Genomic DNA, 27050 nt, shown 5'->3' on the forward strand with positions numbered 1-27050 from the left:
AAACTTATTTTTTCACTTAAGAGGAACTTCTACAGGGGCACCTGGGTGGCTCAGTCAGTTAAGCATTGGGCTGTTGATCTCGGCTCAGGTCTCAATATCATGGTTCGTGAGACTGAGCCCCACGTCAGCCTCTGCGCTGAAGGCGTAGAGCCTGCTTGGGATTCTCACTCTCCCTCTCTGTCCCCATCCCCCCTTGTTTTCTCTCTGTCTCTCAAAATAAATACATTAAACATTTTTTTTTTAAAAGAGGCACTTCTACGATATTCTCTTTTATGATCTCTCCAAACTCCCACATTTTCAAATCCACACTCACACAAGGCTCACTGTTCCTTTTACTCATGTACCAGTCCTATCTACTCTTACCACTCTGAGCGCTGTTTATTTCCATCATAGCATGTATCACCACTGAGAGTTATTTGGTTTGTTTACTTGTTTTTGTCTGTCTTCTCCCATAAAAATATAAGCATGGGGAGGGGAGGGGCTGTGTCTGTCTTCGGCAACCTTGAATCTTAAGTTCAGGCATAAGACTAACACAATCTCGTATGTAACAAACACAAGAATGAAAGTATACCAAAGAGGAGAAACTGCCATGTCCACCTGCCCATTAGCTTTGGTTCCTCAGGGCATCCACTGGCTCAGTAATCTTTCTTCTTGAGGTATCGAGTGCTGCATTGATGTGTGATGGCCATGAGTCCTGGTCTTGCACGTGACCAGAAGAGGTGGAAGAAAGCCTGAAGTGCTCTGAAGGATCACACAGAGACTTATATGTTGGGGACCTATGAATATCCAAGGTTATCATTTTATCCTCGTGAATGCCCAAACCCAAAGCTCAGGGATCTTCACCCTGGAATAGGCAGACCACATTCCATGTACACTGCAGGAAAATCACCTCCACTCAGGTTGCCTCCCCTCCTGGTCCAACCCCTGCAATGTCTGCTCTCCACCACTTGCCTTGCTGGTAACAAGGGCCCGGATGCTCACACAGACCTGGCAGTCTTGCAAGCCCTCGAGCTGTTCCTGCCATGGACGATGCATACAGAAGGATGTGGAAAGGCCCTTACAAATCTAGCTCCACCAGTGAACCTCAAACTTGTACTCAGAGAACACTTTGAGACGTGCAGAGATGTTCCATGACAAAAAGTATTATTCATCCAAGTAAATTTAGGGACAGTGGGTTAGAATAAAGTGAGTGTTTTGTTATAGGAAGACTTCGAGCATTTACATTTAAGTGTAGTGTGAAACTAAGCCGGGAGGTGTTGGGGGGGGGCGGAGGGTAGGTCAAAGGAAAGGAGCGTCAGCATGCAGTGAATACCAGCCCCGTTTGAGTTGGAGGCCCTTGTGGTGATGCTGTCGTGTATGGAAGTCCCACCTAACAACTCCCAGGCTTGTTTGGTGGAACACCAGTTTGGGGAGCACAGATCTAGTTAATCCTTTCACCATTATCGGAACCTGGGAGGATAACCGGTTCAATAGGACAGAACTAGTTCCCGCAACACTTGACTCAACAATTTAATATCATTTTCCTCCATTCCACGTGGCTTCTTGGTTAGTGCGATAGGCATCATTATTACGATTATTACACTATTACAATCTTGGAAGCTGAAGCTTCAGGTCCAATGGGTACCTACTGCAGACAGTAGAACTAGGACCTGTGCATTCTCCTTTAAGAAGATGACTTAGAGAATATTCCTCTGCATGGGCCCGGCAGAAAAATTCACTTCTTCAGGGTCAAATGAGCAGTTGTGATTGGCATCTTCCATAGTTACTGAAGGATCCAAACGTTTTACCAAGAACAATCTCAGTAGGTTCCAACATCTGACATGGCGAAGAGTGCTTTACCAACGGGATCAGAGAAGGGCACTTCAGGTTTACAGAGGACAGTGATACCAGGCTCTAGTGAAGGGCCAACCTTGTATAACATCTTTCAACTTCAAAGCTCATCTTACAGGATCTCATCTACCCTACTTGCCAGGAGGGGTGAAGAACAGTGATCATGGGTCCCATTTGAGAGCAGATATATAAAGCAAATGGCAGAAAGTGATTGTCTTAAGATACGTTGGAGAAGATGCATGAAGACAATGGAAGATTTCTGGTTCCTAGTTCAGATATGACAAGGTCCTTTGAATATGAGATGTCCAGGAAGAAATCAAATTCTTGTCCATGCAGTTAGGGAACAGAATTTATGAGTCAGGGCTCCTGAGTACTTCTTATGCATTCTTCCCCTTCAGCTCTCTGAGATACTCTGCTGGTGCTCCATTCCAACACTATCTTGACCACTCACGTCAGCCTCACCGTCTTAGAAGGAAGAGAAAGAGAGAGTGGGGCAGTTACATCTCAGGAAGTGGTATTTTCTTGACTAAATGTTGCTATCTCGCCTATCTCCCCAAGGGCCAGAAATCCCTTCTTAGGGATGGTGTCTTGTTTTCAGAAAGAAACCCAGTTTTTTTCTGTAGAGTTAACCAGGATGCTGTGCCCTCCAAAATCATTCTTGTTCCTGTGCACAGTCTAGTACCTGAAAACAACCTCTCTTCTAACCATTCTCAGGCTCAAATGGGTCTGAGATTTTCAGGAGAGTAACAGGAAAGCTCTGCCATTTTGCATTCCCATCAGCAATGAATGAGACTTCCTGTTCCTCCACATCTTTGCCGACAGTTGTGTTCAGTGTTTTGGGGTTTTCACCATTTTGATGGTTGCATGGTGTTATTTTTTTTATTTTTTAATAAAGTTTACTTATTTCTGAGAGAGATAGTGCTCAAGCTGGATAGGAGGAGAGGGAGAGAGAGAGCTGGGGTGGGGTAGAGAATCCTAAGCAGGCTCTGCACTGTCAGTGAAACTCCTGATGCAGGGCTCGAACTCACGAACTGTGATATCATGACCTGAGCCTAAGTGAGACTCTTAACAACTGAGTCACACAGGCACCCCAGTGTTTTTGTTTTCATTTGCAATTCCCTAATGAATTGTAATGTGGAACATCTTTGTATCTGTGTACCTTGTCTGGTGAGGTGTCTGTTCAGATATTTGGCCCATTATTTTAATTGGGTTGTTCATTTTCTTATCTTTGAATTTTAACGGTTCTTCACCTAATTTGTGTAACATCCCATTATCGATTCTTCCTATCCATGAACATGGAATGTCTCTCCATTTATTTTTTTTTTATCTCTTTAATCTTGTAGTTTTATTCATGTATACCTTGTACATGTCTTTGGTATTTAGATGTTCAGCCAGCTTATTATTTTACTAATGTAAATGGTATTTTGTTTTTAATTTCAAATTCCACTTGTTCCTTGTTGGTGTATAGGAAAGTGGTTAAATTTTATGTATTAACCTAATAACCTTCAACTTTTCTACAAGTGCTTTATAAGTTCCAGGAGTTTTGTTGTTGTTGTTGATTCTTTGGAGTTTTAACATACACGACCTTGTCCTCTGTAAACAAAGAACATTTCATTTCTTCTTTTTCAATCTGTATATCTCTTATTTTCTTATCGTTATTAAATTATATAGGGCTTCCAGTATGATGTTGAAGAGGAGTGGTGCAAGGGAAATTCTTACCTTGTTCCTGATCTTAATGGGAAAGCTTCTAGATTCTCACAAGTAAGTATAATATTAGCTGTAGGGTGTTTCGGCAGTTTTTAAAATCAGATTGAGGCAATTCCCCTCTGTTCCTAGTTTGCTGAGTTTTTATCATGTATGGGTGCTGGATTTTGTCAAATGCTTTTTCTACATCTACTGATATGATCATATGATTTTTATTCTTTAGCCTGTTGATGTGAGGAATGGCATTAATATATTTTTGAATATTGAGCCAGCCTTGCATACCTGGAATAAGTCCCACTGTATAATTCTTATTATACATTGTTAGATTTGATTTGGTAATATCTTGTTGAGTATTTTTGAATCCATATTATTGAGGGATGCTGACCTATAGGTATTTTTTTCTTGCAGGTTTTTTTTTTTTTTTCCTAGTTTCTGGTATTATGGTAATGCTTACCTCCTAGAACGCCTCACCAGCATTCCCATCCGCCTCAGATACTGTTTGTCCTTTCATTACGGTCATCTTTCATCTCTACAGCCTATCCAGGTCCCTGATATCTGACCATAGCTTTATACCTGTATTTCTGTGTTAGAAGAGATCTTTCATTGCCCTCTCTTCTTTTGTATTGGAAGCTTTACCTGTGGAGAGTTTAGCAGAGATTTGTTGACTGTCTCTTAGCACCCTTTTTCCCTTTCCTCTTTCCCAACAACACTGATTCCATTCGGAGGTCTGTGAGGTTCTTTACCCTCATTCCTCGAAATGAAGAATGTGACCTAACCTAAGTTAGTAAAGGAGGATTCTACCTCTGTGATTGGAAGATGGCTCAGTGTTAGGTATGTGACCTTAAGTTGGTCCCATGGGGACTTCTGTTTGAAATGGTAGAACAAACCCAGCGTTTATTGGATGATACATGTTACCCACTGGTTGTTGACAGTCTTCCTGAAACTAGGAGAGGTGTGAATCTTAGAATGAAACCAACCACCATAGAAGGCAGAGCAGAGTGATAAATACTCAGTCTTGGTGACACATTGAGCTGTAGGATCAAGCGTCACCTGATACCTAGAACTGCCCTTGACTTTTTAGCTACCTGAATCTATACGTTTCCTTTTATGTTTAAGCCAGTGTAAGTTGGAGTTTCTGTTCATTATAACTGAAAGAATCCTAATACATAGAGAAACAGCTAATATGTAGATGTAGGAGATGAAGCATCCTTTAACATACACCTATTGAAAGTTTCCATTATGGAAATCATTAAACGTACATAAAAGTCGAGTGATACGGTGAAGATTTGTGTAGGCTTTAACACTTTACCTCTCCTGTTTCACTTATCCTTTCCAGTTTTTTTGTTTTTATTTTGCTTGTTTTGTTGGGGTTGTTTGTTTGGGAGTATTTTATTTTTTAATTATTATTTTTTAATTTTTTAAATTATTTTTTAAAGTAATCTCTGTGCCTAGTGTGGGGCTCAAACTGATGACCCTGAGGTCAAGAGTCATATGCTCTACTGACCGAGCCAGCCAGGTGCCCCTTGGGGGTATTTTAAAGGAAATCTCAGACGTTATAACATTTCACCCGTAAATAGTTTAGTTTGTAAGACATGAACAGTTCTTGACAATCTCTATTCTGAACCATCTTTGAGGAAAAATTCCCACATGACAGAGACCTTCTCTCCCACAGGAGGGAAGTTCAACTGAGCACGTGGGAGCTGCTTTTCACTCTCTCTGAGGGCAGAACTTGACCAACAACTTTTCAAGATGGCTATGTAAGAGGACTCTCCCGGGTTCCTCTCTGTGGTGTCCAATTATGAGAACAACAGGCAATCCAAATGCATCATAATGAGGGTGGTCCAGGAGGGACGCTAGATGCCTGTAATAATTAACAGAACAATATATTAATAAGATGAAACTACGCAATCAACTGTTGCACTTTTAACAAGCCCCAAAGTGATTCACTCATTAAGAGTTTGGTGGCAACAGTTAATTGATAGTTTCCTGGAAGCAACTAAAAAACAAAATAATACTAATTATCCTCTAGTGTATTTGTATAGAGCATTCCCCCGGGAGCTCAAAATGCCCTCATTTACCTACTTGCATTGGCTTTACATTTTTGTTCTTGGAATAATGTGTAAAGTGTAAATGAATACTAAAAATCATTTGAATTTTGTGATAATTCACCCCCTCAGCATTCCTGCTTGATGATGATGATGATGGTGATGATGTGTGTGTGTGTGTGTGTGTGTGTGTGTGTGTGTGTGTGTGTGTATTTTAATGTTTATTCATTTTTGAGAGACAGAGAGATGGAGTGTGGGAGGGACAGAGAGAGTGAGACACAGAATCTGAAGCAGGCTGCAGGTTGTCATTGCAGAGCCGGACATGGGGCTCGAACCCACGAACCGCGAGATCATGACCTGAGCCGAAGTCGGACGCTTAACCGACTGAGCCACCCAGGCACCCTAGATAATGTATATTTTTTAATTAGCATTTGACCATCACATTTCAGTAACTGCTAGGATGCAAAGTGACCTGGAAATTTAATACTTCTATTCCATTTTCTTCTCCATTTATTATCATACTTATTCTAAATGAGGAGTTTTCTCTCCTTTTCTGTCATTCGTGTCCATTCCATCCCTTGATCCTCTTTCTGGATCTATTCTAAAGTAGCTGCTGTATATTCCAACACCCAGGGCCCTGGTAGTCAAAAAGTGTCCTGTTCTCTTTTTGCACACTTCTCTTTTTTTAAGTTTATTTATTTTGAGAGAGGGAGAGAGAGAGAGGGAACGACCAAGCAGGGGAAGGGCAGAGATGGGGGTGGACAGAGGACGCAAAGTGGGCGCACAGCCCTGGCACCAATATAGGACTCGAACTCACGACCCATAAGATCATGACCTGAACCAAAGTCAGACGCCTAACCAATTGAGCCACCCAGGTACCCCTGAGCTATACACTTCTGTGAAAGTCATAGTTTATCATTTATAAAACCTACTTAACCAACCGTTATTGCTACTAGAATTCCTGGTACGTTAGCCTACTGTTTATCCCCTGTAACTCCCATACTGACACTTAAATTGACCTGCTTCGAAAACTTGCTCTTTCCTTATTTCTGCATGGGGTTGTTTGCCCCCTGAAGCTTCTAGAAAGATATGCACTGTGAATGTTCATTCATTCATTCAACGTTGGGCAAATATTTACTGAGCAGTTTCTATATGTCATTGTTTTACATGTTGGGATTTTATATTCGCAAACTTTTTTTGGTTTTGTCTTTTCCTTCTAAAGAATGATGGATTGGGGATAAAGAGGGCATTTTCTACATTTCTTTACATTGTTTAGGTACATAATTTGTATACGTTTATGTCATTTTCATTTGGTTGGCTGATTGGTTTTCCAAGGCCAGTTTCCCACTCTGCCTTATCTTCAAGTCCAGCTTCAGCTCCTGTAAGACAGAATAGGAAAAACATACCTCGACTAACTTAATATTAAATTTTAAAAATAGATGTGAGCAGTGCCTGGGTGGGTTCAGTCAGTTAAGTGTCTACCTCTTGATTTTGGCTCAGGCCATGATCTCAGGGTTGTGAAATCGATCCCCGTGTTGTGCTCCAGGCTAACCGTGGAACCTGCCTAAGATTCTTTGTCTTCTTCTCTCTCTGCCCCTCCCCTGCTGGCTCTCTCTCTAAAAAAAAAAAAAAAAAAAAATTAATGTGAATTGACTTAGGCATTCTACTAATTTGGGAGTGGACATTAACACCTACATTTGAAGGGCACATCCAATATTTTTACTTATTAATTAATCTTAGGGATTTAGAAATGATTAGAATATTAAAGGCAGAGGAAAGAATTGTAGGTATACTCTCTTTTTTTTAACATTTTTATTTTATTTTTGAGACAGGGAGAGACACAGCATGAACAGGGGAGGGTCAGAGAGAGGGAGACACAGAATCTGAAACAGGCTCCAGGCTCTGAGCTGTCAGCACAGAGCCCGACACGGGGCTCGAACTCACGGACCGTGAGATCATGACCTGAGCCGAAGTCGGCCGCTTAACCGACTGAGCCACCCAGGCGCCCCTGTAGATATACTCTTAATAATACATTGAGACACAAAAGAAACTACTTTAAAAATTGTAAGCACTTTAGCATATAAGCAATTGTATTCTACTTGCCACAAGATGAGAAGGTTTTTTTTTTTTTTTGTCTACATCTGAAATTTTCACAGCCATTAGCCCCAAAATTATCAGAAACTTAAGCAACATTATTTACCACTATCTGAAAGAAACTTTATAATGGAAAGACAGCCCAGTTTTTCTAAAGGCAAAGAATATGAATAGACATTTCTCAGAATAAGATATATAGATGGCCTATCAGCACACAAAAAGGCACTGAACATCATTAGACATCCGGGAAATGCAAATCAAATGCACAATGAGATACAACTCCTATCTATGAGCATGGCTTATATAATAAAGAAGTCAGATAATAACAAGTGTTATTGAGGATATGGAGAAATTGGAACTCTCATTTACTGCTGGTGAGAAGGTAAAATGTTTCAACCACTATAGAAAACACTGTGACCACCCTTCAAAAAGCTAATCATAGAATTGCCATTTGACACAATCATTACACTCCTAAGTATCTACACAAGATAAATGGAAACCTGTGTCCACACGAAAACTTGTATACAAATATACATAGCAGCATTATTCACAGTAGCCCCAAACTAGAAGCAACCCAAAATGTCCATCATTGGGTAAATGGATAAAGTGGTGTGTGTGTGTGTGTGTGTGTGTGTGTGTGTAATGGAACATTATTTATCAATAAAAAGAAATGAAGTTCTGATGCATCATACAACATAGAGACCTTGAAACCGCACTAAGTGAAGGGATCCAGGTACAAAAGATCCCATGTGTTATGAAATATCCAGTATAGGCAAAACCTTGGAGACAGAAGACAGACGAGTTGTTGATAGGGGCTGGGAACTGGAAGAGAATGGAGGGTGATGGCTAACGGATACAGCGTTTCTTTTTGAGGTGAAGCAAATGTTCTGGAATTAAATAGTGGGGACGGATTGTGAATATGCTAATAAAACCACTGAGTTATAGCCTTTACAATGGTGAGTTTTATAGTAAGTCACTTATAGCTCAATTTAAAACTTGACTAAGAAGGGGAGTAAAGTGGAGAGTGATAAGTAGGCTTCTAGGTAACTAACAGATGCAACAGGGCAGATTGTAGACAGAAAGAAAGATAAAGTAAAGGCTTTGAAAAGAAACTAATTTAGGAAGTCTGTGGAGGCAGGGACTAGGGAGAACCAATCTGAAGGGAGAACCAATAATAGAGAAAAGAAGCAAAATGTTAAGGATTAGAAAGGCAGAAACAACACTATCGGTATTGGGGTTCAAGTTCTAGGTAAGATGGAGTGAGCATGTCTCTTCTTTTCTCTCACGTAGAAACAACTATAAAACTTGGATAAAATGCTTGAAGACGCTGTTTTAGGACTACAAAGAGCCAACAGCAGGAGGTGATTTGGCTAAAAGCACCGGAATTCAAAGTATCACTGGATTGATTGTGAGTTTACAATTTATTTTCTCTCATATCCCTTGATCTCAACACAACTAGAAATCCGAAAGTGAACACTGTAGTAAAGATAGAGACAAACATAAAACATTTATTTATGATAAAAACTATCAGCAAATTAGGAATGGAATGGAACTTCTTCAACGTGTAAAAAAGCATCTATTTTAAAAAAACAATGCCTAATCATGCTGAATTGCCAGAAATTAAATGCTTTCTCCCTGAGATCAGGACTAAGACAAGAATCCCCACTCCTACTATTCCTATGCAGCGTCCTACCAGAAATCTTAGCCAGTCCAATAATGAAAGAAAAGAAAATATAAAGGGTAATATGGGGGGCTCAGTCAGTTAAGTGTCTGACTCTTGATTTTGGCTCAGGTCATGATATCACAGTTCGTCACTTTGAGCCCCACATCAGGCTTTGTGCTAACAGCACAGAGCTTGCTTGGGATTCTCTCTCTCCCTCTTTCTGCCTCTTCTCTCTCTCTCCCTGCCCCCTCTCAAAAATAAATAAACATTGACAAAATCTATTTGGAAAAAGGAAAGGAAATATAAAACATCCAGATTGGAAAGGAAAAATCAATACACTGTCTATTCAGAAAAGATGTGATTGTCAATGTAGAAAATCCTAAGACCTTACAAAAATTTCTAGAATAATTAAATTCAGTGAGATCACAGGATGCAAAGTTAATGAAAAAAATCCTATTTCTATGCACTGGGAACAGTATCATTTACAATAGCTTCAAAGAATGAAATCTTTATGTATAACTCTTAAAAACCATATATGTATGTTGAGAACTCCAAACCATTGGTGAAATAAATCAAAGAAGTCCTAAATAAATAGAGAGACATACTATGTTCATGAATTGGGAAGACTCAACATAGTAAAGATGTCAGTTCTCCCCTGACTGATCAATGGATTTAACGTAAGATGGAAAGGTAAAGGAACTAGAGTAGTCTAAAGAGTTGTGAAAAATAATAAAGATTTGAAGGAATCACATCACTTGATTATAAGACTTTTTCTAAAGCCCCATTAATCAAAACACTGTGGTATTGTCAAGGGATAGACACATAGATCAATGGAATAGAATAAAGAGTCTAGAAATAGACCCATATAAACATGACAAGTTTTTGTATAGGCAACTTTTTAGTAGGTGACATTCACATTAAACAAAAGTAACTATTTTAAACTGAACATCCGAGTCGCATTTAAAACATTCTCGGGGCGCCTGGGTGGCTCAGTTGGTTAAGTGTCTGACTTCAGCTCAGGTCATGATCTCACGGTCTGTGAGTTCAAGCCCTGCATCGGGCTCTGTGCTGTCAGTTCAGAGCCTGGAGCCTGCTGCAGATTCTGTCTCCTCCGCTCTCTGCCCCTCCCCCACTTATGCTCTGTCTCTCTCTATCAAAAAATGAATGAACGTTAGCATTTTTTTTAAACATTCACAATGTTGTGCACCTACCACCTCTATCTAGCTCCTAAGCATTTTAATCATCCCCAAAGAAAACCCTGTATCCATTAGGTACTTACTCCCCGTTCTTCCCTTCTCACAGTCCCTGGAAACCATAAGCTTGCTTTTTGCCTTAGTGGATTTATCTATCCTGACTATTTAATGTAAATGGAGTCATACGATATGTGACCTTTGGGGTCTGGCTTTTTTCCCTTTAGCATAATGTTTCTGTAGTTCATCCATATTGTAGCGCATATCAGCACTTCCTTGCTTTTTCGGCTGAATAATATTTCATAGTATTTATATACCACAATTTATCTTTTCAGCTGCTGATGAACATTTGAGTTTTTCTACTTCTTGGTTAATGTGAATAGTGCTCCTATAAACATGCATGTGTGAACATTTGTTTGAATGTTTTAGTTGAGGGGGGGCTTATACACCTAGGAGTGGAACTATCAGATCATTTGGTAATTCGATGTTTTATTATTGGGAACAAACTTTTCTATAGCGGCTGAACTATTCTACATTCTCACCAGCCATATACAGCCATATACAAGTCCAATTTCTCTACATCCTTACCAACATTTACTATTTACCTAGTTTATATTATTATTATTAATTATTATTATTATTACTATTGTCATCTGAATGAATGTGAAGTGATATTTCACTGTAGTTTGATTTGCATTTTCCCAATGACTAATGATGTTGAGCATCTTGTCATGTGCTTGTTAGCCATTTCTCTTCTTTGGAGACATGTCTATTCAAGTCCTTGGGCCATTTAAAACTTGGGTTTTTAGGGCACCAGCGTGGTTCAGTTGTTTAAGCATCTGGCTCTTATTTTTGGCTCAGGTCATGATTTCACGATTTGTGGGTTTGAACCCCACATGAGGCTCTACACTAACATTGCAGAGCTTGCTTGGAATTCTCACTGTCTCCCTCTCTCTCTCTTAAATAAACTTTAAAAAAAAAAAAACTTGGGTTATCTTTTTGTTTTTGAGTTGTGGAAGTTCCTTATATAGTCTGGATATTAAACCCATACCCTATATATGATTTACAAGTATCTTCTTTCCTTATGTAGGTTTTCTTCTCACTTTCATGATGAAGTCCTTTGATACACAAATTTTAAGAATTTTTATAAGTTCCAGTTTATTTTTTCTTTTGTTGCTTTTGCTTCTGGTATCATGTCTAAAAACCCATTGACAAATCCAAGGTCACAAAGATTTACCCGTATATTTTCTTCTAAAAGTTTTATACTGTTAGCTCTTATATTTAGGTCATGGATCCATTTTCATTAATTTTTGTGTATGATGTGAAGTAGGGGTTTTTGTTTTTGTTTGGCATGTGGCTATCCAGTTGTCCCAGCACCATTTGTTGAAGAAACCGTTCTTTCCCCCATTGAATGGTCTTGTGGTCTTTATTGAAAATCAGTTGACCATAGATAAAGGGGTGTATTTCTGGAGTCTCGATGCTATTCTAGCAGTCTACATGTCTATGCTTATGTCAGTACCACATCATTTTGAATTATAGTATGTTTTGAAATTGGGAAGTGTGAATCCTCCAACTTTTTTTTTAGGCTGTTTTGGCTAATCAGGATCCCTTGCAATTCCATATGAATTTGAGGATTGGCTTCTCCATTTCTGCAAAAAGACCATTGAAATTTTGACAGGGATTGCACTGAATCTGTAGATAGCTTTGGGGTGTACTGCCATATTAACAGTGTAAAGTTTTCTAATCCATGAACACAGGGTGTCTTCTGTTTCATTTATATCTTCTTTAACTTATTTTATTAATTAAATTCTATTTAATTTATATATATACCTTATAGTTTTTAGCATAGAAGTCTTTCATCTCTTTTGTTAAATTTATACCTAGGTATTTTATTCTTTAGGATGTTATTGTAAATTGAATTGTTTTCTTAATTTATTTTTTATATTATTCATTGCTGGTATATACAAACACAACTAATTTTTCTATGTTGATCTTGTATCCTGAAACTTTGCTGGATTGTTTATTATTTATAGTGATTTCTATGTGGATTCTTTGGGATTTTCTATATATAGGATCCTATCATCTATGAATAGAGAAAGATTTATTTCTTCCTTTCCAATATGAATGCTTTTTATTTCTTTTTCGTGCCTCTTGATTTACCATAGAACTTTCAGTAAAATGCTAAATATCAGTGATGAAACTGTGCATCTTTACTTTGATTCTTATTTTTGGCAGAAAGCTTTTAGTCTTTTACCATTGAGCATGATGTTGGCTGTGGGATATTATTATTATTATTATTATTATTATTATTATTATCATCATCATCATCATCATTATTACCCCTTTATCATGTTGAGGAAGTTCCCTTCCATTCCTAGTCTGTTAAGTGTTTTTATCATGAAAGGGTATTGGGTTTTATCTAATGGTTTTACTGCATCATTCATTTCTTCCCTTTACTTTATAATGTAGTGAATTGCATTATATGTAATTCAACATTATGTTGAGTCACCCTTGCATTCAGGGAATAAGTTCTACTTAGTTATGCTATATAATCTTGTTAATATGCTGTCGGACTCAGTTTGTTAGTATTTTTTTTTTAATGCTTAATGTTTTTATTTATTTTTGAGACAGAGAGAGAGCATGAGCAGGGGAGGGGCAGAAAGAAGGGGAGACACAGAATCCGAAGCAGGCTCCAGGCTCTGAGATGTCAGCACAGAGCCTGACTCAGGGCTCAAACTCACGGACTGTGAGATCATGATCTGAGCTGAAGTCGGACGCTCAACCAGCTGAGCCACCCAGGCGCCCCAGTTTGTTAGTATTTTGTTGAGGATTTTTTGCATCTATATGCATAAGGAACATTAGTGGGTAGTTTTCTTTTCCTGGAATCTCTATGTCTGTGGCCAAATTATATTTGACAAAGGTGCAAAAACAATTTAGTAGATAAAGGACAGTCTTTTCAATGAATGATTTTGGAAGAATTGGACATCCTTATGGAAAAAAAGAACCTCCATGTAAACCTTATAGCTTATATAAAAGTTAACCCCAAATTGGTTACAGTCCTAACTGTAAAATCTAAAACTCTACAACTTCTAGAAGAAAATAGGAGGAAATCTTGTGACCTTGGAATTAAGCAAAGAATTCTTAGACATGATGTTAGAACACAGTCCATAAAATAAAAAAACAAATATATTGGATTCTGTTAAAATTTTTAAATTTCACATGAAAGTCACTGTTAAAATAATGAGAAGACTGCTTTGGAAAAGAAACTGGTAGTTCCTCAAAAGGTTAAACATCTGTCTGACCCAATAATTCCAAAACTAGGTATGTATCCAAAAGAAGTGAAAACATGTCCACACAAGAACCTATTCACAAATGTTCATAGCAGTATTATTCACAACAGCCAGAAGTGGAAACAATGTAAATGTTAATCAGAAATAAAAGGAATGGAGTACGGGGGTGCCTGGGTGGCTCAGTCAGTTGAACGTCCAACTCTTGATTTTGGCTCAGGTCAGGATGCCAGGGTCGTGGGATTGAGCCCTGCGTCAAGCTGTGATCTGGCATGGAGCCTGCTCTTTCCCACTTCCCCTCCCCCTACTTTTGCATGAACACGCTCTCTCTTTCTAAAATAAAAAAAAAAAAAACAGGAATGAAATACTGATTTATGTCATAACATGGGTAAACCTTGAAAACATTATGCCAATTGAAAGAAACCGGTCACAAAGGACCACATATTATACGAATCCTTTTACATGAAACGTTCAAAATAAGTAGATCTGTACAGAAAGTAGACTGGTTGTTGCCTAGAGCTTGGGTGTGGGTGGGAAGGTTGGGTCAAAATGGCAATAGGTATGAAGTTTCTTTCCGTGATTATGAAAATGTGCTAAAATTGATTATGAAGATGGTTTGTCCAGCTCTGTGAATATACCAAAATCTATCAGTCTCACACTTTAAATAGGTAAATTGCATCATGTGTGAATTATATTGATAAAGGTGTTATAAAAAATAAGAATAAGGGACGCCTGGGTGGCTCCGTCGATTGAGCATCCGACTCTTGATTTCAGCTCTGGTCGTGATCCCAGGGTCATGGGATCGAGTCCTATATTGGGCTCTGTGCTGAACATGGAGCCCGTTTGGGATTTTTCTCTCTCTCTTTCCGCCCCCCCTCCTCCACTCACAAACTCTCTCTCTCTAATAATAATAATAATAGTAATAACAATAATAACAATTTTTAAATAATAAAAATAAGAATAAAAGACAAGCTATTGACAGGAGAAAATATTTGCAGACCACCTATCTGACAGAGGGCTTGTATCTAGAATATATGAGGAAATCTCAAAACTGAACAATAAGCGAACAGTCCAATTTTAAAGTGGGCAAAAGACATAGACGACAGGATATGCAGATGGAAAGTTAGCAACTGAAAGAGGTTCACCATTGTTAGCCATCAGGGAAATGAAATTAGAACCACAGTGTGATATCACCGCACACACGTCAGAATGCCCAGAATAAGAAGTAGTGACAACATCAAATGCTGGCGATAATATGGAGGAACTGGATCGCATATGTTGGTGAAGGTAGTACAAAATGATACAGCCACTCTGGAAAACATCTTGATAGTTGGCTATGAAACTAAACATGCAACTACCGTAAGAACCAGCAGTTAAAGTCTTGGGCATTCATCCCGAAAAATAAAACCTTAATGGCTTGAGGTGATCTCTGAAAATGTCTCGCTATTCACTTGACCCAGAAAACCCTACAAGATCATGCAAACCAGGAGATTCAGATCTTTGTTCACTTTAAGAACACGTGTGAAACTGCTTAGGCTACCAAAGGCATACATCCCCGAAAAGCCACCAAGTGTCTGAAAGATGCCACTTTGCAGAAACGATGCGTGCCATTCCATCACTACAGTGGTGGAATTGGTAGGTGTAGCCAGGCCAAACTCTGGGGCTGGACACAGGGTCAGTGGCCCAAAAAGAGTGCTGAATTTTTACTGCACATGCGTACAAATTCATAGAGTGATGCTGAACTTAAGTGTTTAGATGTAGATTCTCTGGTCATTGAGCACATCCTAGTGAACAAAGCCCCCAAGATACAGTATAGAACTTACAGGGCTGATGGTCAGATTAACCCATACATAAACTCTCCCTGGCATATTGAGATGATCCTTACTGAAAAAGAGCAGAGTTTTGGAAACCAGGAAAGGAGGTTACTGAGAAGTAAAAGATACCCTAGAAGAAACCGAAGAAACAAAAACTTACAGCCCAGGAGTAAATTCTGCATAAAATGAATGTAAATAAAAGTAAACACAACACAAAACCCTTATATTTAGACAAAAAACATATGCAAATACTAATAACATCTATATTCATATAGCCAAAAACTGGAAACAGTCCACATGTCTTTCAACAGGTGAATAGTTAAATCATGGTTTAACTATTTAAATACTACGGACTACTATTCAGCAGTGAAAAGGAATGAGCCACCAATGCTTGCAAACCTGCAAAGAGTTGGATGAATCCCCAATAAATTATGCTGAGTGGTGAAAGCCAATCCCAAAAGGTCCTATACTATATGTCTCCATTTATATTAAGTTTTTGAAGTGGCAAAATTTTACAGATGCTGAACAGATTGATGGTTACAAGGGGTTAAGGGAACAGGAGGTAGGTGGGTATGGTTATAAAAAGGCAACCTCTGGAATCCTTATGTTAATGGAACTGTTCTTTATCTTGACTGTAGTGGAGGACATACTAACCTACACATGTGATGTAATTGTAGAGAACTAAATATACATACACACATGCGTACACACCACACACATAATTGCAAGTAAAATGGGAGAACTGTGAATAAGATTGGTGGGTTGTACCGCAACTTCTGACTTGTGAGAATGTACTATATATATATAGTTCTGCATCCTGTTATGACTAAAAGAAACTAGGTAAGAGTACATGAGTCTCTCTATATGATTTCTTATAACTGTGTGTGAATCTGCAATTATCTTACCAGAAATTTAATTTAAAAATGGGCAAAAGTCACAAAGAGGATATAAGAACAGCAAATGATACAAAAAAGGATGTTCGACATCATTAGCTATCAGGGAAATGCAAATGAAAACTAGGATAAGCTATCACTACACACCTATGAGAATGGCTAAAATAAAAATAAAATACCAAGCAGTAGCAAACGTGTGGAGCAACTGGAGAGGTCATACATCACTGCTAGGAATGCAAAATGATACAACCATTCTGGAAAATCATTTGGCAATTTACTATAAAGTTAAACATACACTTACAGTGTGACCCAGAAATCTCACTCCTGTGTACCTACCCTAGGGGAATAAAAACATGCTCCCACAAAAACCGGAACACAAATACGTATAGAACTTCCCTTCATCATCACCATAAACTGAAAACAACCACAACAGATGAATGGACAAACTGTGGTACATTTGTACAGTAGAATGTTAGTCAGGAATAAAAAGGAACAAACTTTTGGTACACATGACAACTTGGATGAATCTCAAGAGCATTGTACTAGTTCAAACGGTTACATACAGTAAAATTCCACTTAGGTGATATTATTAAAAAAGACAATTTATATGATATTTTCATCTCTGTAGGGTTGGAGAGCAGATCAGTGGCTGCCAGCGTCAATGGGTTGTGGGGGGTGACTCCAAAGGGATAGCAGGAGGGAGTTCTGGGGGGTGACTGAACGATTCTGTGTCCTGGGTATGGTGATTATTACCCAAATCTATACATGTGTTAAATCTTTTTTTTTTTTTTTGAAGTGAACATAACCTCAAGATTTTTTTTTTTTAAATTTTTTTTTCAACGTTTTTTATTTATTTTTGGGACAGAGAGAGACAGAGCATGAACGGGGGAGGGGCAGAGAGAGAGGGAGACACAGAATCAGAAACAGGCTCCAGGCTCCGAGCCATCAGCCCAGAGCCTGACGCGGGGCTCGAACTCACGGACCGCGAGATCATGACCTGGCTGAAGTCGGACGCTTAACCGACTGCGCCACCCAGGCGCCCCAAGATTTTATTATCTTCATAATGTAACAAAATATGAAGCTTAGAACTGGATCACTTGGGACTTTGTCTTCTTATCTCCTCCCAGTGCAAAATGCTTGCATCTCTTAATAGCCAGCATTCTCTTAGATCTGCAGTTGGGTTCAACACATTCAAGCCTCAGCACATTCTTCTTTGTAGTTTTAGCCTTTTTCCAGAAAATCAGCTAAGTTTGCCCACCATGGCCACTCTGTTTCCTGTCACAACGCCGCTTCCCCTGGGCATAAAGAGAATCTGCCTTTCTTGTACTGTGTCACTTTGTGGGGTTGGTGCTTGCCACGTTTCTTTCAGAAAGTCCGGCAGGTTTTAGGAACGTTCACCATGGTTGTGAGAGCACTATCAGCACAGAAAGACTATACATGTGTTAAAATTTTTAAAAGAAAAAAATCACTCTCACTGAAAGTAAAAATAAATAAAGCTATTTTTATTAGCAGATTATGTAACTGCCTACAGTTATATGGAATCCAAGAGAATAAACAGCTAAAGTTAGCATCTTGCTGGATAGAGGATCAGTGTATAAATCAATTACTTTCCTATATACCAGCAAAGTTAGAACGTTTATACAATTATTGCAAAAAAGATATTATTCAGTGACTAATCTAACAAAAGATGTGCAAGACCTTTATGGAAAAAAAGATGTCATAATTAAAGCACATTAAAGACTTATAAAAACTCTCATCACAGATGGGATGACTCAGACTCGCAGAGTTGATTCTTCTCAGTTAATTTACAAATTTAATACAATTCTATTCACAATACCAACAGGGCTTATTTTGAAATCTGAAAAGGCTGATTTAAAAATGTATGTGAGGGGCCCCTGGATGGCTCAGTTAGTTGAGCAACTGACTCTTGATCTCAGCTCAGGTCTTGACCTAGGGGTCCTGAGTTCAAGCTCTCCATTGGACTCTATGCTGGGTGTAAAGCCTACTTAAAAAAAAAAAAATTGGAGGCCCCTGGGTGGCTCAGTCCATTAAGCATCTGACTCTTGACCTGGCTCAGGTCATGATCTTACAGTTTCATGAGTCTAAGCCCTGCAAGGGTCTCTGTGCTGTCAGTGCAGAGCCTGCTTGGGATTCTGTCTCTCCCTCCCTCTCCCCTCCCCTGCTCGTGTTCTCATTCTCTCAAAATTAATAAACAAACTTTAAAAAATTGAAAATGTATGTGAAAGAGCAAAAGGTCAAGAATGCTCAAGACAGTTTTGAAGACCAGCAAATGAGGGAATTCAAAGCCTAGAGTTCTTTTGGTAGGACGTTACTGTTTACTCTTTCAACTTCTTCAATGATTAAATTCTATTTTCTGTCATGTGCCAATTTCAGCATTTCATCTTCCTCCAGAAATTTAGTAATTTCATCTAGATTTTCAGATTTACTGCTATATAGTTGTTTTATATTAGTTCTACTATGTCTCTTTTATTTTCCTTCTTAAAATTTGTATTTTATATTTTTTATATTCTACTGTTTCATATGAGCCACACCAGTAATTGGATTCTCTCTTGTATCTCTTTTCCAACTGGTTGCAGTAAATGCTTAATATTTTCTCAAAAATTTAAATTATGGGGGCGCCTGGGTGGCTCAGTCGGTTGAGCGTCCGACTTCAGCTCAGGTCACGATCTCGCGGTCCGTGAGTTCGAGCCCCGTGTCAGGCTCTGGGCTGATGGCTCAGAGCCTGGAGCCTGCTTCTGATTCTGTGTCTCCCTCTCTCTCTGCCCCTCCCCCACTCATGCTCTGTCTCTCTCTGTCTCAAAAATAAATAAATGTTAAATTTTTTTTTAATTTAAATTATGAAAATAACAAAATATACATAGAAAAAAATCTATGTAGAATAATATAATGAACACCTTTGCACCTACTACCCAATTAAATAAAATCTAACAAGTATAATTGAAGATCATGTGTACCACTTCCCATTCTTATTCCATTCCTTCTCTCTCCAAATTTAACCACTATCATGAGTTTGGTGTTCATTGTGGGATTTTTTGGTAGTCAGAGCAGTGACTCAGGAATTTGATTACCTGGGTTCATACACCAGTTCCACTTCGTATTAGCTGTGTGGTCAGAGCCTGGAGCCTGCTTCCGATTCTGTGTCTCCCTCTCTCTCTGCCCCTCCCCCGTTCATGCTCTGTCTCTCTCTGTCTCAAAAATAAATAAATGTTAAAAAAAATTTTTAAAAAAAGTGGATAAACACTAAAAAAAAGAAAAAAAAAGGAAAGCATTTTAACAACTGAGCTAGATCATATGAACGTACCTTAAAAGGGACAAAATTATATCCTTAGTAACCATTTAAGGAGTGTGGTAATTCTTATTACTCATTAGTTAGTAATGTGTGTTTGGGACGGGCCTGAGGTGAAAGATGGAGAGGGTTCTTCAGGGACAGCTCCCCCCTGCCCCCACCGCCCCGTTTGCTGGCCACGCCGGTGCTTGGTGCTAATTGCCTTTGGGGGATGCTTGTGCCCCCCTGGGCTCTGCAGAAGGAGCCAGAACCAGCCAGGCTTCCAGGCAGCAGGGCCTGTGCTTCTCAGATGGCCAAGGCCGGCCCCAGGGTTAAAAGCCTGCGCTCCCAACTCGTGGGCAAGGAGCAGCCACATGGCACATCGTCCTCTCTGATCATCACCCTCTCATTTGATCCACCAAGGACAGCGTGATGGGATTTGGGAGAGCCCTGAAGCCAAAGGTATATTTCCATGAAAATCTGCAGGCTTTTATGAATAGAGACTTCAGAGTATATGGAAGAGAGGCGAAAAGGGAAAAACGATGGGGAAAGGAAGGAGAAAAGAGAGAGTATGGAACGAATCGCTTTTTAAAGGCACAGGTCTTGGAATCTTCCCACAGGAGAAAGGTTGGAAGTAACATGGTAACAGAGCCCCGAGCCCGTTTGTGACCTTGTCCATCAGCTGAGAGAAGAGATGGGAGGGGGAAATATTCGAGCTGTGAAGGGAAGTTTTGAAACTACACGTGAGGACCTCTTTGACAAAGTCATTTCTTTTCCTTCTTCTTTTTTTTTTTTAATGTTTATTTATTTTTGAGAGAGAGACAGAGACAGAGCGTGAGCAAGGGAGGGAGGTCAGAGAGAGGGAGGCACAGAATCCGAAGCAGGCTCCAGGCTCTGAGCTGTCAGCACAGATCCCGACGCAGGGCTTGAACTCACAAACCGTGAGATCATGACCTGAGCCGAAGTCAGACACTTAACCGACCGAGCCACCCAGGTGCCCCTAACAAAGTCATTTCTAAAATGGTCCAGGAGAGGACCTGGGAAATTCTCAACTATGAGGATTAAAAAAACAAAATGAAACACTTTAGCATACATACCTGTGTCCTAAGAACAGCATCCTCAGCAGAAGAAGGTCATGGAAGGCTTCGGTACAGTCCTGTGCCCTCAGGCAGGCAAATCTCTAAGCCCATCTTTTTCTCCCATGTGTTATCGTGCTGAAATCTAAAAATGTCCAGTCATAATATCTCTTGCTTTTAATTTAAGCCTAGTTTGCTTTTCACACATAAGGAGAGCACCTGCTCTCACACATCTTTAAAATCCCCTCACTATCGTGAAGACACTAACTGGAAGGGAAAACCAAAGCAAACCTCCCTTCACCCACTTCTCAAACGAGTTAGCCTCTTAGCCGTTCTCCATAGGATCTAGTTCCTTCTGCCGCCTCCTCTGTAGAACTCTGCACATGTTCCGTGTCTTTTAAACCGTCAGGCAAATCAGGTAAGAACTTCCCCTAAGGAACTGCCCAGGCAGCACAAGGCAGAGCACTCTCCCCCTGGCCCTCGCATCAAACATTCTGGGTTTCCTTTGACGACACCCGTTACAAGGAACTGTCACCAGCTTGCAGAGACGCGTAACCTAGAGAGCTATTCCCGGAACCCCCTGCTTATCCCGCCGGTTCCATTCTCAGTCTGAGGTGTTCAGTTTGTATACCTGGGTGATATGTGGCCATGCGTTTAGCCCTTGTTCTATTTGGTGAGATCCTATGCTCATTAGAACTGCCACCCGAGCCAGGCTCATGGTCCCTGCAGCCACGATTGTTCTAACAGGAGCATCAGAAACCAATTTTAAGGAAACTTGGTTGTCTTCCCTGATGTGAACGTCAAAAGTTAAAGTCCCCTTCAGACGGCATTTTCCCCCTTCACTCCTCTTTATAACTGATTTCTTAGATTTCAGTATTTTTAAACTGCGGTGCCCCTTAGGCATTACACATCCCACAAGTTTAGTTTTGAACTGTCACCTTTCTCACTTATTGGTCCTATCTTACTTCGTTTAAGATTCCAACTCCCTCATCTCTAATTCTCGGATTCTAAGATTTGGGGATAAAATTCCTGTTAATCTGATCAAATACCTTAGACCTTCTGACTGGAGAGATTTTGATTGTATTTCACCTTAGACTTCACCCTTCTACACAAAGTGTGTTTTGTTTTGGGTTCTTGCGGGCCATTCTGCCTCAGTGTCATTCTCCACAGAAAACCCTGTTTCCCGTTCTGAGCAGGTCGTCGAGAAAGATTCACTGAGAACTTCCATGCAAGATAGTCAGGCATAAACCGGGCTCTCCGGAGTAGCACTGCCAACGACCTCCCAAATAAATGAAATACCGAAAACATGTCTAAAAACCTCTCTACCAGGATTGGGAATTTACAATTGGGTTTGTTTGTTGATGATGACTCACTTTCACTTTATTGCTCGGGCTCACATTAAAGCAAGGCTTGGATTCTCAGAACACACAGTCACCAATGGGGAGTGCCAGCAGCTCGGGAGCAAGTTTCCATGACAGGAGGCAGCCAACCCCGATCCCAGATGCGGCACCTAATCCACAAGTGGTCAGTGAAGAGTTGTGGGATTTAGAGCAGGCAGAAAACTGGGTAAAGGTGGGAAATTACAATATCCAGCATTCTTTTTGAGACACAGATCTTGGCTCCTTTTCTCAATATCCTGAACATTCAGTCCAAATCCACAGGCAGGCCAGGATGGTAACCATCTATGTATCATAGGAGCCATTCTTGGAAATCATTCCGTACGCAAGCAACCTCCATCTGGGTGCCCCCCACCCCCCGCCTAAATTGCCCCATAAATGGTGTACCCTTTGCGTTCAATATTGTCCTCTCTGGGCTTCTCTTAAAATGCCAGTAGTTCTGGATCAGTTTAACGTTCCCAAATTATGACAGAAATAGGAACAAGGGAAGAGACCTTCGAGGGAGGAAAGTGCCCTGAAGAGCAGTTGAGTTGCTGAATTCAGACTGGAAGTTACAGTCACGTTGGCTTGGGGAGTTTGTCAAGCTCAGGCCAAGAGTCTAGCTGGTCTTGCATTTCCTTCTGCACTTTCTGGGGGCTGAGGCTGATAGCTTCCCACTCTCGGTACAGCTTTTTCTTTTCTATTTTGGCTGATTTCTTCTTGGGATAAAAACTCCATAGGCACAGAGCACAGTCTGGAAGAAATTTTGGCATCTCTGAGCTTCCACAAAGCACCAGACACCCAAAGACCGGACAGTTTGTGGAAGGAGATGAGCAGTGTCTGTCTGTTTCTTTCCCCTAGAGGGATACAAGAGGGAGGCACTTCTATCCAGAGGTAGTGAGATGGGCTTCAGGAAGAACTTACGAAGAGAAAGATGAGCTGGCCCTCAGATGGTCGCTCAGTTCCTCAGCTACCTTAAATTCTTCTTTTTTTAAATGTTTATTTATTTTGGGGAGGGTGAGAGTGGGCGGGGGAGGGGTACAGAAAGGTTGGGAGAGAGGATCTGGAGCAGACTCTGCGGGGACAGCAGTGTGCCCGATGCGGGGCTTGACCTCACCAACCGCGAGATCATGACCTGAGCCAAAGTTGGACCCTCAACTGACTGAGCCACCCAGGCGCCCCAGCTACCTTAAGCCTTAAATGAAAAAGATAAGTAGTCACCTCCACTTGAGGTATAACATAGAGGCATGGAGGTGGGTTGAAAAGTCCTCCGAAATGCTTACCATCCCTGACTCACTAGAGGGATGCTATTGCTGACTTAAACCTACAATTAGAAGCGATGTCCCTTCTGACTTCTAGGCGGAAGCTATCATCCGGATTGCCAGTATTTTGGCAACTAATTGACGGAAAGGACAGTTATCGGGGTCTTTAGCCAAGAGATGTGGCCAACTGGCCACCACCTGGTGCACCGGAAGTAGCAAACACACCAGCACACTTCCCTTGAGTAGCGTCTCCCAGCAAGCTTGCTCTTTGGGTGTGGCAACCAGGGTTCCTGTGGAACACATCTTGGTCCAGAGAAAGAGGAAGAGAATTTGCTCCCAGTCTTCAGTGTCCAGATGAGGACAGCTGCCTCAAAGACTGCTTTCTTCTCGAGTTTGTTTTATTTAGTTTTTAAAAATATTTAAATGTTTATTCTATTTTTGAGAGAGAGAGAGAGAGAGAGAGAGAGAGAGAGCAAGCAGGGAAGGGGCAGGGAGAGAGGGAGACACAGGATCCGAAGCAGGCTCCTGGCTCTGAGCTGTTAGCCCAGAGCCCGACGTGAGGTTCGAACCCACGAACCGTGTGATCATGACCGGAGCCAAAGTCGGCGCTTAACCGACTGAGCCACCCAGGCACCCCAGGTTTGCTTTATTTACTAAAGAAGGTAAAAGGGCTTTTGGCTCATGATTTTCAACAAAGCCTAGGTCGTACCCAATGAAAGGAGATGCTAATGGGCCCATTATTAACAAGAGCTATTTTTTGTGTGTGAGATGGTAAGACTTACTCCATAGTTTAGACATGGGCATGGGGTCCTATACCTCAAAGGGTCAAGGATATCCTCTGAGATCTTCTAGTTTCCTTTACTAATAATGGGTTCCGATTAGCCGAAATAACCCCATTTTGGATAAGTGCTGTTTATTTCTTTAGTCTGTTCCACCTAAACTTACTTAGGCTTATGTGAAGCTTTGTTTATTTGAAGTCCTACTTTTAGCTCCTCTTAACTTACATGTTTGTATCTTCTGTGTTTGGTGAATAAGTCTGTATTCACTCTTCCACCTTTTTTTTTTTTTTTCATGATTTTATAGACTCATCATGTTCTTCTTCACACTTCATCTTTCTGGATCGGGAGTTTTCACCATGGAGGGGGGGAGATGTAGGAGAGGGAGAAACGTTCATCAGAAACTTCTGGAGGGCTTTTCCGAAGACAGCGGGTCTGCTTCCCCCTCCCCTGAGCATATCAAAACCTTGGCTAGGGAAATGTGTATTTAAAGAATTTCTACATGTAATTCTAAGGTCAGTTCCCTCCATCCTTGTAACCACTGTGCTGAACTGAAGATCCCTAATCCTCTGCTTCTTCATAAGGCACGTCTTTCATTACAGCAATAGCTCGTGTTCGCCATCTGGGTGACACAACATTTCCATTCATGTGATACCGATAGAGGGTGGGGGTTGCACGAACGTTTGCGGTCATAAAAATTAAATTGGTACTTAAATCTGATGCCCAGAAAACTATTGGACCCTCTCTCATGCAGAGCAGCCTTATCCTTCTTGTTCACTTGCTTTTCTCTCAGCAAGTGGCCGTCTCCCCGGACAGACTCTTCAAGTGACTGGACAAGCAGAATGGCAGAGGCCAACAACAGCTTTTCAGAGGGCTTCATCCTGATGGGTATATCTGACCATCCCCAGCTGGAGATCGTCTTTTTCGTAGTCATTCTCTTCTCTTACTCGCTGACCCTAGTTGGGAATTCGACCATCATCCTGCTCTCCCGCCTGGATGCCCGGCTCCACACCCCCATGTACTTCTTCCTCAGCAACCTCTCCTCCCTGGACCTCGCTTTTGCTACCAGCTCGGTCCCCCAGATGCTGACCAACTTACGGGGACCAGATAAGACCATAAGCTACGCTGGCTGTGTGATCCAGCTCTATGTTTTCCTCTGGCTAGGGGCCACCGAGTGCCTCCTGCTCGTGGTGATGGCATTCGACCGCCACGTGGCAGTTTGCCAGCCCCTGCGCTACACCGTCATCGTGAGCCCTCGGCTCTGCTGGCTGCTGGCTGCCATTGCATGGCTGGGCGGCTTGAGCAACTCCGTGATCCAGTCAACGTTCACGCTGCAGCTCCCATTGTGCGGGCACCGGAGGGTGGACAACTTCCTGTGTGAGGTGCCTGCCATGATCAAACTGGCCTGTGGAGACACAAGTCTCAACGAGGCCGTGCTCAATGGTGTCTGCGCCTTCTTCACTGCCGTCCCGCTGAGCATCATCCTGATCTCCTACTGCTCCATAGCTCGGGCAGTGCTGAAGATCCGCTCAGCTGAGGGACAGAGAAAGGCCTTTAATACTTGCCTTTCCCATCTGGTGGTGGTGCTCCTCTTCTATGGGTCAGCTATCTACGGGTACCTCCTTCCGGCTAAGACCAGCCACCAGGGCCGGGGCAAATTCATTTCCCTCTTCTACTCTGTGGTCACGCCAATGGTGAACCCTCTCATCTACACTCTGAGAAACAAGGAGGTAAAGGCGGCACTGAGGAGGCTGCTGGGAAAGGGAAGAGAACTCGGCTGAGAGGAGGGAAAGCTCCATCATGCATCCCTTCTTCTCCTCTACACACTTTTTCTCATTCTCGCTCTGGCCAGATGAACATGAGGAGGACTAACCCTACTACGGCCAAGACGTGTTCCCAGTAGCCCTAAGCTGTTAAGGCATGGCTAGTGTTGTTTCTAATGCTCTACACTTGGTCACGAAAAATCCCGTGGACTACAGGTAACGGAGTAGATGTGTCCCATCAACAGCTCACGGGTTGTTGATTTAGTACAGACCTGGCTCACTGTCTCTATGGTCCACGTACTATTTGTTACATGTAATAAAATATTACATATTTTTATATTTCTAGAGATTTCTGTGCTTTATTTAAAAAATTTTAATGTTTATCTAATTTTGAGAGAGAGAAAGGGAGAGAGAGCGAGCAGGGGAGGGGCAGAGAGAGAGGGAGACACAGAATCCGAAGCAGGCTCCAGGCTCCGAGCTGTCAGCACAGAACCCGACGCGGGGCTCGAACTCACAGACCGCGAGAACGTGACCTGAACCAAAATCAGATGCTTAACTACCTGAGCCTGAGTCACCCAGGCGCCCCACTGTACTTTTCTTTAAAAAGCACTGCCACTTGCAATATCTATATATCATGATGCTATACTTCGATAAAATCAAGCCAGATATGATTCACCCCAAGTGAAAGTTCAAACAGTTCGTCTTTGTACCATATCCATTCATCACTTTTCTCATCTCTCCTTCTCTCTTCCCAGTATGCCTGTCTGTCTACCCATACTTCCTACCTATATGTTCCTTTGTCATCCTACTTACCCTGTCCTTTATGTCTACCTCCCACCTTCTGCTTCATCTAATATTTAATGTGAATAAAGAAAGACTATTTTTCTCTCAAATAAACCTATTTCTTTAAATTGCCTCCTCCTAAGACCCAACCCTGAGACTTGCTACCAGCATTTGGATACGTTAGTATGGTTGCTGGATTATGAGAGGC

The 27050-nt window shown here is 41.1% G+C and overlaps 1 protein-coding gene and 1 pseudogene across 1 annotated transcript; one reads left to right on the forward strand and one right to left on the reverse strand.

The window, feature by feature from the left end:
- Positions 1 to 3416: 3416 nt before the first annotated feature.
- On the forward strand, positions 3417 to 26398 carry LOC109278222 (olfactory receptor 2C1). Its single transcript, XM_019468397.2, has 3 exons — positions 3417 to 3591; positions 8964 to 9081; positions 25090 to 26398. Exon 3 carries the CDS (start codon positions 25139 to 25141, stop codon positions 26075 to 26077), a length of 939 nt encoding a protein of 312 aa, XP_019323942.2. The 5' UTR covers positions 3417 to 3591; positions 8964 to 9081; positions 25090 to 25138; the 3' UTR covers positions 26078 to 26398.
- On the reverse strand, positions 17598 to 17921 carry LOC128774730 (60S ribosomal protein L36a-like; annotated as a pseudogene).
- Positions 26399 to 27050: the final 652 nt, after the last annotated feature.

The sequence above is a fragment of the Panthera pardus genome, unplaced genomic scaffold, assembly GCF_024362965.1.
Source record: "Panthera pardus isolate Hobbes unplaced genomic scaffold, ASM2436296v1 HiC_scaffold_4, whole genome shotgun sequence".
Lineage (NCBI taxonomy): Eukaryota > Metazoa > Chordata > Mammalia > Carnivora > Felidae > Panthera > Panthera pardus.

What these genes read in the sequence shown, in the direction of transcription:
- LOC109278222 (XM_019468397.2), top strand. Translation starts at nt 25,139, where the DNA reads ATGGCAGAGGCCAACAACAGCTTTTCAGAGGGCTTCATCCTGATGGGT.